The sequence below is a fragment of the Pezoporus wallicus genome, unplaced genomic scaffold (genome assembly GCF_028554395.1).
Source record: "Pezoporus wallicus isolate ANWC-B61680 ecotype Strahan unplaced genomic scaffold, APGP_CSIRO_Pwel_v1 contig_4901, whole genome shotgun sequence".
In the NCBI taxonomy this organism is placed as follows: Eukaryota; Metazoa; Chordata; class Aves; order Psittaciformes; family Psittacidae; genus Pezoporus; species Pezoporus wallicus.
Window position 1 is genome coordinate 192,432 of NW_026640354.1, and position 14,466 is coordinate 206,897.

Genomic DNA, 14,466 nt, shown 5'->3' on the forward strand with positions numbered 1-14,466 from the left:
TGGTTGTTTCCACAAGTCAATAGGAAGTACCTGTGCATTCTTCCAATGACTGACGTGAATGCCAATCGGCTTCTGTATTAAAAGACTAATGCATTCAGCTAAACATTGACAATTACTTTCAACATCCTTCAAACTGTTTAGCCCAAGTTCAGTTTTTGATGCGGTGTTTTCTTTACCTCCAGAAAATACACAACACAGAAACCTAAATGTTAAAAGACACAATTCAGTTGCATGCAGCTTAGCTGGTATCCCTGACAGCTTGCATGCTAGTGGGAGCAATCTCAAGAAGAAAAAATTGTGGTGGAAGTTAGAGGTTTCTCACTAGAACAAAGGAAACATCTCCACATACAGAAAGAAAACACTACCCTAATTCTGTGCCTAGGCAGTTACCCTGATAATAGCTTCTTGACAAAATGAAAGGAATAATCACAATTTTTTAAGGTCATATTTACTTCAATAGTGATGCACTCATAAAAGCTACAGGAAAAAAAAAACAAAACACCAAACAAAACAAACAAAAAAAGACCTTTCCCTTAAATTCATCCTGTTCACTATTCTTATTACAAGAAAGATTCATCCAAGTATCTTCTGAAATACTTCAGGCACAGCACTAACAATCCTTGACCTAGTGTACCTGTTAGATCTTCTAGCATATCTAATTTTCAATGTGAGCTACGGATTTAACAGGCTGATCGCTATGCTTTCTTTGGCCACACAGCGCACTCACTGGAACGTGAGGGACTTCATAAAATGTGATAGCGACTTATTCAAAGCTGTTTTTTTCTTGAAAATGAAACACACTTTAGTCAGTCATTGTACAACTGCCACTCTTCCCAACGAAGATTAAGATAATACTCCAATAAACTAAAACCAAGCAAGCCCAGGCATCTAAAAACATGCATTTGGACCAACTGCTTTGGGAAAATAAAACCAAATAACTAAGAAAAACCCAAAAAAGCTGTGTTAATAATTAGCCATCTCTAAATTATCGTTTGCATGACGGAAAAGAATAGCACGTTGTTGCCGTTTTGAAGGGACGAAGGATGTGAGTCTGCTGCAGACTCGGATTTTTGCAGCACCATGGGGTTTGTATTTTTGTAAACCACTAAGTAAGCGACATGAACAGCTGCACTTGCGCTGACTGCAACTCGGTTAATACTCGTCAAGAGGGAGTCTGAGCGCGTTTTTCCCGCTGGTACGGGAGGGGACGAACCCCGTCGCAGGGGGCAGACCAGACCTTGATGCGCTGGGGCGCGAAGCGAAGTCTAACAGATGGGAGAGGAGCTGGGCCGGTTCCACGGCCCCCGGCCCCGAACCGCACTTGCTGCAGACGCCCCTGTGAGCACTCCAAGGCAAACCCCGGCGTACGCGCGTCTCCCCCCGCCACCCCGGGGCCGCGGGGAAGGAAAGAGAGGGGCGGCGCGCAGGACTCACTTGATGACCGTTCCTTTGGCGCCCCCTGCCGTGGTGAGCATGACGCGCGTGGTTAGGCTGCCGCGCAGGTCCTCCCGGTCGAGCCCCAGCAGCGCAGCGCAGCACTCCAGCGCCGGCTCGCTCCGCGGCCCCACCGTGCAGCCCCCTGCGAGCAACAAGCACAACCCAGCTCCGCTACACCGCCGGCACACCAACACCGCCAGGCGCTGCCCGCGGCGGGCAGGCGCTGGCGCGCTCGTCTGCTGTAAAGCCTACTCGCTAGGGTCAGTTCAACAGCTGCCATTTGGGCCGTTTTATAGGAAATTCTAGGGAAAAAACACTGAACTGGTGATGATCTTGTCATGGCGACTAGAAGTAACATCAATTTTAAAGGAATTAAAGATTGCCTCTGGAAATTAATTCCTGTATTAAATGTGAAGAGCCAGTTCTCAAAACCAAGAGCCCCCAAAGCCGAAATAACAACCCAAACAACAACAACAAAGTCAAAAAAAAAAAAAGCCAAAAAAAGCCAAATGAAAAAAAAAAAACCCAAAACTATGTGTGAAATTCTGTATTTTTTGAACATCGTTCTAAGCATGGGCTGTTCAAAAGCTAAACTGCTTGTAAATGAAAGAACTACCCCAAAATGCTAAAATGCTAATAAATACCTAGCAAGTAACTGCAGCGATGTAACTAACTGCATCTAGGTGTTCCTGCAATCCCCCAGACTTCCTTGCACTGCAACAGAAGTTCCTGGCGCAGCACTCCCAGCACTTAACATTTTCAGATACTGGTATGTACATTTTCCCAGGTAAACAGCAGGGAGGTGTGCTATCTTCTGCCTGGCACAACGGCCTCAGTGCCAGAGCTTGTCCAGCTACTACAGGTTTGTAACTCTCTAACTGAAGCACTCAAAACACTTCAGCAAAATCTAACACTTAATTACATGTGCCATGATTACATTTCCTGTTGTTCTCAGTAAAATTTATTTCTACGGGTTAAGTAAAGAGACCAAAAGGGATAGATAAAAAACTTAAACACTATGTGAAATCCTTAGCTCTACAATGACACTAAGAAAAAAAAAATAAAAAGAAAAGGTAAAAGGAGTCCTTAAAAGATTGAGGCTTTTGTGGCTTGATTTTGGAAGCTCTGAAACAGCATTTGTCTTGTAGTAACCAGCTTTTGTTTGGTGTTTCCCAGGTTTTTGAAGCAGCAACAGGACTTCAGAGGGTCTCTGCTAAGAGACACACTGCCGTGCACCCTGTGTGTACACATACAGTGTGAGAGCAGAATACAGCCTGTATTTGCAACGAACATTTCAGAAGTTCAGTAACTTATTCCAGGGGGGAAAGGTTTGAAATTCCAAATTCAGAGAAAATAAGTTTTCTGGTATCCTCTTTCTCTTCTCTAAATCCTGACTTTCCTCACTCTCTGTGGTTCTTTCTCCTTGTTTGTTTGCTTCCTGAAACTGTCTCTGCACTCACATTTGCACCCTCCTCACTCTGTCCCACCCTGTCAATCCCAAAATCCCAAATCACAGCTCAAAACAGGGAGCTCCCTGTCAGCTTACTGCTGAGCCCTGTGAAGCCACTGCTCTTCTCTACTCTGATGTTTTCCCAGATTCAGTCACATTAATCATGTTCATTTCATGAAGATGGAGACATCATGAACTGATACTGGGAAGGTTCTGATTTGACCAAAGTGGGGAAAAAAACCCAAACCAGCAAACAAAAAAAAACCCCAAACAAACAATAAAACAACCCTCACCTTCTCTGTGACAACCCTTCTCTGTGAACTAACCAGTCTGAATTCTGTATCGGCACTACTTTGTTGAGGACAAATTGGACTAGAGAGCTCCTACAATCTCTTCTGAGCAGAGTGTCTGTACAGTTCTGTGGTGACTGTGCTTGGGGGTGGGAGCCTGTGAATCAGGCTCGATTTACCATTCAAAAACTAGCTATACATACTTGAAGCAGGAGTAAGAAGAACCAATTTCACTGTATCTGTGTATCTTGAAGATAAATATCTACATACATATCTTTTCTACTATAGTTAGATTTGTAGTATATTCAGAACGTGAGTTTTTTCAGTCTTTCAGGAACCTGTGGACAGCAGTTCTTAGAGATGCTGATTTCAGTACTGAGGTAAAAACAAATGTTTCAAAAGTACTCAATCCCCCTCTCAGCTTTCCTGCACATTCTACTATTGTCTCAGTTATGCTTATACCAACATATCTTTATATCAAATTTCGCACTGAAAAATTTCTTGAACAATTTCAGTGAGAGCCTATTTACTTTCAAAGCACGTAAAGAATTACAATTTTAAAATAAACAGGTAAACCTGACTTCAAAATGGAGTGAATTAAGACTAAATTACCCTTGAACACAAGGTAATTTTCTAAAGCAGTAATTCACGTGGAAGGGAATCATCGATAAACAAGAGACATTTTCAGTATTTTTACAGAAAACTGATTTGTTTTTTCTAACCTGAAGTGCTCCCAGCTTCCTCAAAATCAATATTTCCAAGGTGAAGGACACCAGCCACTACTCTAAAAAGATCAAGTTTTTCTGCATCATCCAGTCCAATCTTTTTCATTGCTGTGCACATTCTGTTGAAATCTCCATGATCATCTAAGAGTGGATCCTTCAAGGAACCTGCTTTGAGATACTATAAAATAACAAGATAAGCAAAAATTTCAGTAAGTGATTTTAAAGTAAATGCAATTATTAGCAGTCAAGAAAAAAAAACATAACAAAAGGCAGGGAAAAGCATGCTAAACTACGTAGAAAAATATTAGAGCTCTTCATTGCAAGAACCCTAATTTGTTTTAATTTGCTGACACTTTGAAGCATGATCTTCAAACTTCAAAGAAAGCTTCAGCCTATCTTCAGAAAGCAAAAGTTGGAGAATGTTACAGCTAAGGATGGGAATACAGGACTGTACAGGAATACAGCAGTGGAAAGGAAGACTCCAGCTAGGGAGCTATCTAAACATTTATACAAAGGAGTGCTTCTAGCCTCTAGCAGTTGAAAGAAGACTGACGTCCTTGTGATAGCATGACAGAACGTCTAAAAGGCCATGGGAAAGGAGTATAGGACAAACCAGAACTGGAAGAATTATCCCTATCCTAAACAGACTTATTTAGAGAAATATACTTGCAAATGTTTGCTGGTGATTAAGAAACAGAAAAGTTGTTTGCAGTGCTCTATGGGTTAGAAGAATACCAGCTACTTTTAAAACACCAATTTAACATTTTGTTGATTTTCCCAATTTAAATACATCAAAAGCCATTTTAACTATTAATGGGTTTAAATAGTAGCTAGTAACACATCTGCATGCAATCAAGAGTAACTGAACATGCACAGACTGAGCTACATTTTTAGTTACTTTAAAATGTTTTCAACTAAAAAGGATCATTAACTAAATAGAAGCCTCCTAATGTCAAATAAGCTAACACAATTTTCATCAAAACACCACATGCATCTGAAAAATTCACTTCACACAATACTTAGACACATCAGTAAAATTAAACTACATCTCAATTATGTAAAATGATCACCTCATCTTCCTGATAAGGAAAACACAAAAATAATTTTGAGTATTAATTTACTATTCCTTTTATTAAAATAAACAATTATTTTTCATAAAATGACAGAGAAAACACTAAATTTCTGATTTAAAAACCTGAGCAATGCAATATATTTCCTGTTTAAGTGGCTACAATAAGTTTAAATATCACTGGAATTTAATCCTTTATTGAGCCTTCAAATTCATGTGGCTGTGAATTTGAAGGGATTATGTAGTACGGCCTCATATAGTAGTTCCACTACTTAATGTCTAAAACATATTTTCAGAATTACTCTGTCAGTATGTTTTACTTTAGACAATTATTTCAAATCAAGTCCTTTACAGAGCACACTTTATGACAAAACACCCGCCTATAAATCATATCAGTAACAGAAGATTGCACAGTTCATCTTCCAGCAGCAAGAATAAGTGAATATTGATATTTTATGCCTACACAAATGATCAACTTTACAACAGATCTTCATTTAAGGCAAATTAGGTAAACTGAGGCAAAAAGGAAAAAGAGTAGGAAAAAAAGAATAGGGAAAAAAGATAGGAAAAGCCTCACGCTTGCAGGCCCTTGTTCTCATGGGTGACTTCAACCACCCTGACATCTGTTGGAAGGACGGTACGGCCCAGCACAAGCAATCCAGGAGGTTCATCAATTGTGTAGAAGACAACTTCCTTCTGCAAGTAATAGAGGAGCCAACAAGGAGAAGTGCCATGCTTGACCTCGTGCTCACCAACAGGGAAGCGCTCGTTGGAAATGTGACTCTCCAGGACAGCCTTGGATGCAGCGATCATGAGATGCTCAAATTTAAGATCCTCAGGACAGTGAGAAGAGCGTGCAGCAAGCTCACTGCCCTGGACTTCAAAAGAGCAGACTTTGGCCTCTTCAGGAACCTGCTTCGGAAGGTTCCATGGGATACAGCCCTAAAGGGCAGGGGGGCCCAAGAGTCTTGGTTGATATTCAAGGATCACCTGCTACAAGCTCAGGAGTGTTGCATCCCAACTAGAAGGAAGTGCAGCAGGAGGGCCAGGAGACCTCCTTGGATGAATAAGGAGCTGCTGAGGAAAATTCAGATGAAAAAGGAGGCTTATAATAAGTGGAAGCAAGGACAGGTGGCCTGGGAAGAGTACAGGGATGTTGTCTGGGAAGCTAGGGACCAGGTTAGGAAAGCTAAGGCCCAGTTAGAATTAAACTTAGCTAGAGGTATTAAAGATAACAGGAAGGGATTCTATAAGTACATAGCAAATAAAAAACAGACTAGGGAGAATATAGGCCCCCTCAGGAAGCTGTCAGGAGAAGGCTGAGGTTCTGAATGACTTCTTGGCCTCTGTCTTCACTGGCAAAGGCTCTGACCAAACCACCCAAGATTTGGAAGGCAGATGCAGGGACTGTGAGAATGAAGACCTTGGGCCCACTGTAGGAGAGGACCTGGTTTGAGACCATCTTAAAAATCTGAATGTGCACAAGTCCGTGGGTCCTGATGAGATCCATCCGCGGGTCCTAAAGCAGCTGCTGAATGAAGTTGTGAACCCACTGGCTATCATATTTGAGAAATCATGGCAGTCAGGTGAAGTTCCCGATGACTGGAAAAAGGGAAATATAACCCCCATTTTCAAGAAGGGGAAAATGGATGACCCGGGGAATTACAGACCAGTCAGTCTCACCTCTGTGCCTGGCAAAATCTAGGAGCAGATTCTCCTGGAAGGCATGCTAAGGCACATGAAAAACAACAATGTGCTTGGTGACAGCCAACATGGCTTCACTAAGGGAAAATTCTGCCTGACCAATTTGGTGGCCTTCTATGATGGGGCTACAGAACTGATGGACAGGGGTAGAGCAGTTGATGTCATCTACCTGGACTTGTGTAAAGCATTCAACACTGTCCCACACGACATCCTTGTCTCTAAATTGAAGAGACATCAATTTGATGGATGGACCACTCGGTGGATAAAGAACTGGCTGGATGGCTGCACGCAAAGAGTTGTGGTCAATGGCTCAATGTCTGGCTGGAGACCAGTAACAAGTGGTGTTCCTCAGGGATCAGTGTTGGGACCGGTCTTGTTCAACATCTTTGTCACTGACATGGACAGTGGGATTGAGTGCGCCCTCAGCAAGTTTGCTAATGACACCAAGCTGTGTGGTTCGGTTGATACCCTGGAGGGAAGGAATGCCATCCAGAGGGACCTCAACAAGCTTGTGAGGTGGGCACATGCCAACCTCATGAAGTTTAACCATGCCAAGTGCAAGGTCCTACACCTGGGTCGGAGCAATCCCAGGTACAGCTACAGGTTGGGCAGAAAAGAGATTCAGAGCAGCCCTGTGGAGAAGGACTTGGGGGTGTTGGTCGATGGAAAATGAACATGAGCCGGCTTCAGTGTGCGCTCGCAGCCCAGAAAGCCAACCGTATCCTGGGCTGCATCAAAAGGAGCGTAACCAGCAGGTCGAAGGAGGTGATCCTGCCCCTCTACTCTGCTCTCGTGAGAACTCACTTGGAGTATTGTGTGCAGTTCTGGTGTCCTCAACATAAAAAGGACATGGAACTGTTGGAACAAGTCCAGAGGAGGGCCACGAGGATGATCAGGGGACTGGAGCACCTCCCGTATGAAGACAGGCTGAGAAAGTTGAGGCTGTTCAGCCTGGAAAGAGAAGACTGCGTGGAGACCTCATAGCAGCCTTCCAGTATCTGAAGGGGGCTACAGGGATGCTGGAGAGGGACTCTTCATTAGGAACTGTAGTGATAAGACAAGGGGTAACAGGTTCAAACTTAAACAGGAGAAGTTTAGATTAGATGTAAGGAAGAAATTCGTTACTGTAAGGGTGGTGAGGCACTGGAATGGGCTGCCCAGGGAGGTTGTGAATGCTCCATCCCTGGCAGTGTTCAAGACCAGGTTGGGCGAGGCCTTGGGTGATATGATTTAGCGTAAGGTGTCCCTGCCCACAGCAGGGGGGCTGGAACTAGATGATCTTAATGTCCTTTCCAACCCTAACGATTCTATGATTCTAAAAATCTCCCAGCCAATGGGAAGAAATGACAAGAAATAAATATCTACCAGCTTTGTGCCTCATGGTAATACCAAATCAGCATTTCTGTTAAGTCACTCTCCACCATCCCTGATTATAGAAATAAGCCCACATTCAGGCAAAAGAAACTGGCATTAAATGCTCAGCATTACAACATACACACACTATAAATCCAGAAGTAGACATTACAACATTGACTTGAGCTATACTGTGTCTCATAGCTAGGCGTGAACTACATACAAGCTCAACTCCAATTTCTCAAAGGTAAAAGAGATGGCATGGTTGTTTTGGGAGAGAAGCTCTTGAGTAAAGCTATCTTTGTATTTTTCTACATGTATATGCAGCTTGCCCTGCTAATGAATCAGAAGTAAAGATCTGATTCAGATCTGAAGTATATTCCAGCTATACAAGTCAGAAATTCATACTTTAGGTATGAAGAGATGAAAATTACATTAGAGAACAGAGCAGAAGTTTAATGAAGTGTTTGAACAACTTCCAATTCACACATACTATTAATTCAGATCAAATTCTTTAGTGTCGTCATGTGAACGCTCAAAGGATTAAATGATACAAATTCTGGTAATTACAAATGATACAAATTCTGGTAATTACAGTTTTTCAAAATGTAAAGAGAGATGGAGCAAGAGGGAAGAAATGTTTTAATGTTTCACAGTTTCTTTCAGGAAATGCCATGCTCTGCTGTAAGTAACAATTCATAGCCAAGGGACAACAAAAAACAATAAAGAATGCAGTGTACTGCAAAGGGGTATAGACTTATGCTGGAAGTGAGGCTACACTGTTTTATAAAACAGTTTGGAGCATCACTTAAAAAATCTAGACAGTAAAAATAGCTCTGCAAAAAAAACTACTACTTATAGAATCATAGAATAGTTATGGTTGGAAAGGACCAAAGGATCATCTAGTTCCAACACCCCTGCCATGGGTAGGGACACCTCTTACTAAACCATGTTGCCCAAGGCTCTGTCCAACCTGGCCTTCTTAGCAGTAGCAAGATTTAAAAGGAAAATTACAAAGTCTTGGATAGGTTTTTGTTTTGCACAGAAGACAAGCTGCATCATTAAGTGTTATCATAATATAACAATAAAAATGAAACAATTTTATAATCTGTTCCATTTGGGATTTTAAATTGTTAAAATATATTGCTAGGACTGAACTCCAAAATCAGAGTTCTGAATATACCAGCATTGACAATACCCATTTAGACTTATAAGGATGTGTAAAATGAACATTTCGTTCCACACTGTAAAACTGTAATCATTATTTTCAACTCTATCTGCATTACATAATAATATAACTAACTGAAAATACAAACGTACCTCAGGACTCTTGCGATTTTGCAAAATCTGCTTGTCTGTTTCTTTGTTAGCAAAGTATCTGGTACAGCCTCGATTTAAATACTGTAACAACAAAAAAAGTGGAAATGTATACTTAGGAGTAAGGAAAACATGCTTTTACTTAAGGCTTGATCTACGTAGCTTGATTTAATCATATGATACCAACAACACAGTAGGTATTCAGAATCCATTCCTTGAAAATGAATTTATTTACATCTACAAAATTACCAAAGTGCAACAGTAACAACATTCTATTGAAAGCTTTTTAATTTTGGCAACTAAAATACTTTTTGATACAGTGGGATATTCAATGTTTTACTCGACTAAACCTGTGACTGGAAAAGACAACCAAAATCAAGAAACAAGAAAATAAATTTTCTGACCTATGTGTAGTATCAAACTTTACTCAATTTTTTCCTCACCAGTAAAATATTTCTCTAGGTAGTAAGACACATAGTGTATTAAAAAGCTTGAATAGTATTAAAAGCTTATAACATGGTACAAGCTGAAGCCTCATTCAGAAGCTGGCTTCTGATATCCATCTCATGTTGTATAGTAAAGGGAATAGACCAGGCATTCAGATAATGACTAACTCTTCCAACCAAATGGGACTGCCAGCTTTTTCCTTCTGATTCGTTCAGCTCAAAGTAAGAGCTCTGTCTAAAAGCTTGACAGAGTTCTTTGTCTAAAGGAAGTGAACTGATTCTTTGCTCTAGCCGCTGAACAAAGAAAATGTTTTCAACTAGGTGAACACAGATAATTCTACACTTTGATTAAAATTTCTATACAAAATTCTAAAAAGGTAATACAGCAATTCTAACAGCCAAAGAAAACTAGGTGACACATTTAATACTAAACTGACAAGAAACACTGTTCAAAGTTAGCGTTGTGCTTAACAAAATATTGAAAAGTTTTCTTTATCAACCAATAAGAATGCAAAGCACAGCATATTTTAAACACAGTGTATCCCTGTATTACAGTACTAGAAACACTACTGCAGAAACTGGAGATGGAAAATGAACTTTTCAATAGGAGTGTGTGGAAACATACCTGACAGGCTGACAATGTGAACTACTACAGTATTCAGTAATAGCCAGTGTAGGAGACATTTAATCACCAGATAATGGCTTTCATTTGAAAGCTAAAAACTCAACTATATTTACATATTAAATGTAGGAGAAATTGTATTTTTGAAGCACACGAATGCACAGCTTGAGGTTACGATATACTAAGCCTAACAAACCATTATTCTTTTTTTCCCTTTTTTTTTACTGTGAAGTACAACACCCCCATACAACATCAGTGACCCAAATATAAGATGCACTGATTTCTCTCATATTAATGAGAATTACCTTAAATTTGAGATGGTCCTATTTTCAAGTGAGTTTAGTGAAGATAAACAGGGCATGAAGTAAAACATGCTTGAATCTTGATAAGTGAGAAGGCACAAGACAGGTGGCACAAAACAGCCAATGCAAAACTGCGACTTTAGGGATGGGGTTTTTAAATAACCAATTTAAGAGTATGATTTTTTTTCTCAACTAAGTTCTTGTCCAAAAAAAAAATCAGCATCACTATCAAAATCCTGAACAATCATCAAATCTTTCCTAGTCTAATATCTCCATGTATTATTAGAAGCTTAAAAGAAGGCATTTATGTGACATTTGAGAGACATGCAGTCAACAAAAAATGTGGTAAAAAAGTGGCACAGGTTGATCATTCAGACCCATTTCATGATAGATCCTGGAGCAACAAGTAAGAATGAAGAAGACAGAAAAAAAAATTATCTTGACAAAAGTAATACAAATTTAGGAAGAAAATTAACCTTTTACAGGTCTTTTTTCCAAAATTCTTCTATAAAGCACTACTTCGCAAAAATTTAGTGCAATATAACTAATACATTTTAAGTATACTTACACTCATTTATATACATACAATGATGAAAATGATCCTAAGGGTATTTTAATTGAAGATAATGTAGTTTAACTTGGGTAGGGGGAGGGAAGAAGTGTCAAAATTTTTAAATATAACATGCAGGATGGCCCTTTCACATGAGCTCAGGATTGAAATACTAACTGATAGTACAGCAATAAACATTCTTAATGGAAATGAAAATACCTGCTGCAAAACTTAGAAGCAAACAAAATATGTCACAGTGTGGTAAGGCTGATATGACTGTAAATTATAAATGAAAAAGGCAAGTGCCTACTGTAAAGGCACTCAGGCTGTCCAGTACTGCACCAGCCTGATTTTCCGCAGGTTGCAATTCTGACCGTGACATCTACAACCTTGTGTGCTCACATGAGTGGAACTTTTGATTAAAAATGTCCCCAAGAGCGGGAACATGGCATAGTCAGTTCCAGAATTAAAAATCTATTAACTACAAGAAAGAAGTCTTAATAGAAAAATGGCTGCACAATAAAAAATATAGATTTGAAAATTTGTTCAAGATTTTAGCTTTAAATCATAGATGCAGATATTGTACAGAATAACTGCACAGTAAAGAAGAAAGTTTTGAAAATTAGTTCCATATTGCATTAAAATAAAATAAAAAAATTCCCAACCCTTTAAGTATTGTGTTGTGTGTTTCAAAAGAAAAGCCTTCCTCCTAGAGAAGAGAAGCATTTCTTAATAAGCATCAGATCAACTCACAACTGAGTACAAAGAGATGAACTATAAGAAGATACAAACTAAATATTTAAAGAAGTAATATGAGATTTATAAAGACCCCTAGGAACACCACTGAGGAAGTAAGGAAACTTACCCAAAAATATTGCCAGTGTCTTTTAGAGAGCAAGATCATCCAGACATCACAGTACAGATGTATGATGTGCACAATATGCAGTTCTGTGCCTGCTTCCTGGTTTATTAGTAATCAGAGATTGACTTGGCCAAGCCAAGGGGTAGCAGCAACCTGTTTTGTGATCACTGTACACCCACCTTCCCCACAAAGAATGCACTGATTCAGGTCTTTCCTATGCAACCCCTGCTTTGCACAAAACTAGTAAGAACTTTGTATCTTTAAGGCTTCCAGCCCTCTGCTGAATTCTGATGAAACTAAGCACAAAAGATCTTAGGGAAAGTAACAGAAAAGTACAGTCCAAGTTTTATTTAGAAAATCAAGCAGGAGAATACACCAACAAAGAAAACAACCAACGCAGCAAGGTATTCTTTGTTAGCTGTGCTCCTCACCTCATTTAAGATAAAAGAAGTGTAAAAAGGTGACAGTTGATTAAAAGAAGTCCTTGTAATTCCACATTGTTGTGTTACAAAACAATTCCAAACCCACAGCAGGGATTTGGTCTATTTTAGAAATACACAAAATTCTCTTCTGTGAGATTCCAAGCCAAGCAGAAGCCAAGAAAGCAGTGAGAAATGGAGACAAATGACAGAATACAAGCAAACTGACCAGCATTTATCAGTAGGATTTGATCTGCCAATATTTTTTCTTTTTAATACAAGTCAACAAAGCCCATTGCAGTATCTGTAGATACTTACAATTCAAGTGTGATTGTCAAAAGGAAAAGAAAAACAAAACTAAACAAAAACCTAACAATAGGTTAGCAGGAAGGAACGATTGAAGGCTAGTCTTCACCTTACAAGTAACATCGGTGATGACAGTGTAAAGTGTGAAAAGGCTTAGAAGGACTCTGAAAGAGAAGGGACAATCAGGAAGACAATGAGAAACAGCTGTATCAGTAAAGCTGCACTGGTTGTATAGGGGTTCAATAATATTCTTTCCTCAAGATTAAAAAAAAATAAAAAAGCAATTATTGAGATATAACATGCTAAGAAATTAAAAGAGAATTTAAAAATAAGGGAAATGGGGTTGGAGCCTCTCAGGGAAACAGTCAACGAAACAGAGAACACAAAAAAACACTGCCAAGAAGGAAAAGAAAGCAAAAGGAAACATCACATTATTTGATCATTTTAGAAAACAATTCTGTGAAATCTGAACATAGAGTAGGGCAGGGGAAAGAAGGAAAGCTGGAACAAGTTAAACTGAAGTAGTAAAAAAGGTGGAAAAATGGTAGGAAAGGAATGCAAGAACTGAACTTAATGGTAGGAGGGAAAGCCAGCCTTTCTGTGGGATTGGGATATCTACTAGAAACCTAACACAGGATCAGGGTTTATCAGGAGAAACCTCATGGCCTCAGAAAAGGGCAGAAACCCCTAAAAATAAAGCATAGGGAGAAGAAGGGAAGGAAGTAAACAAATCAGTAGTAGTAAGAACAGGCTAACTGGATTGAATTTAAAAAGCCCATACTATCCAAGAGCTTGTCTTCAACCATGACCTCTGCTTCACCCAAGGTTTTCACCGTACCTTTCCGAGTTGGGATGACAAAACCGTGTATGCTATTTGCAAACACGGATATACATTGCAGCATAACTATTTCACTCTCCCTTCATTTCCTAACTAAAATTCTACTCTGCTTTTCCCTGGCATTGAACATTAACTTAACATTTTTTTAAAGAACTATGCACAATGATTCAAGTCTTATTTTCCTACTGTTTAAGTTCTCTTTCATTTAGGTATATTTATGAGTATTACATTCAGCACAGATTTTATTTGCATCTTATTAGCTTGTATGCAATATGAGCAGCTTTACAAACAGTGACTCCTCATACTCACCCTAAAGTTGTCAGGAGAGCTTAGATACAGTTTTTCCCTAATGTCTTCTGGAGCACCAGCACAAAGCCTGTAAAAGATATGATAATTCCTCTCCTCTTTGCCTTGCACACAAATCCTAGATTTCTCCAGAAGGTAATGTGATACAAATCCACCGACCACCGAATTCTAGGAGGAAAAAAAATATTTTTCTGATTATCTGAATATTTTTTTTAATTATTTGAGATTCAGAAGTTTTAAATTTACATTTCTCTGATCATAGGTTACTCAAGCACTGCTCCAAAGAAGATTAAAATATATCTACACCTAATACATATTAAGCTTAATAAAGGAAACCATTGCCTCCAGCATAATTTCTCCTCCAGCTCATATATTGTTACTCATACATTCCTCTTAAAAGAAGGGTCTGCTTCACCCAAACAAGCAGAAATCCTTGGCAGAATTCCAGTAGCTCCTGCAGAGCATTGCTA

General features: G+C 39.4%; 1 protein-coding gene across 4 annotated transcripts in view; it reads right to left on the minus strand.

Annotated features, from left to right (window-relative positions):
* MYO6 (myosin VI) overlaps nt 1-14,466 on the minus strand; it is a 79,148-nt gene that overhangs the window by 44,230 nt on the left and 20,452 nt on the right. For all 4 annotated transcript variants that reach the window (XM_057418803.1, XM_057418805.1, XM_057418806.1 and 1 more), the window contains exons 8-11: nt 14,000-14,164; nt 9,349-9,429; nt 3,900-4,080; nt 1,435-1,579 (exon numbers count right to left, since the gene is read on the minus strand). In XM_057418803.1, the coding sequence (XP_057274786.1) occupies nt 1,435-1,579; nt 3,900-4,080; nt 9,349-9,429; nt 14,000-14,164 (572 nt within the window). The remainder of the gene's footprint in view (nt 1-1,434; nt 1,580-3,899; nt 4,081-9,348; nt 9,430-13,999; nt 14,165-14,466) is intronic.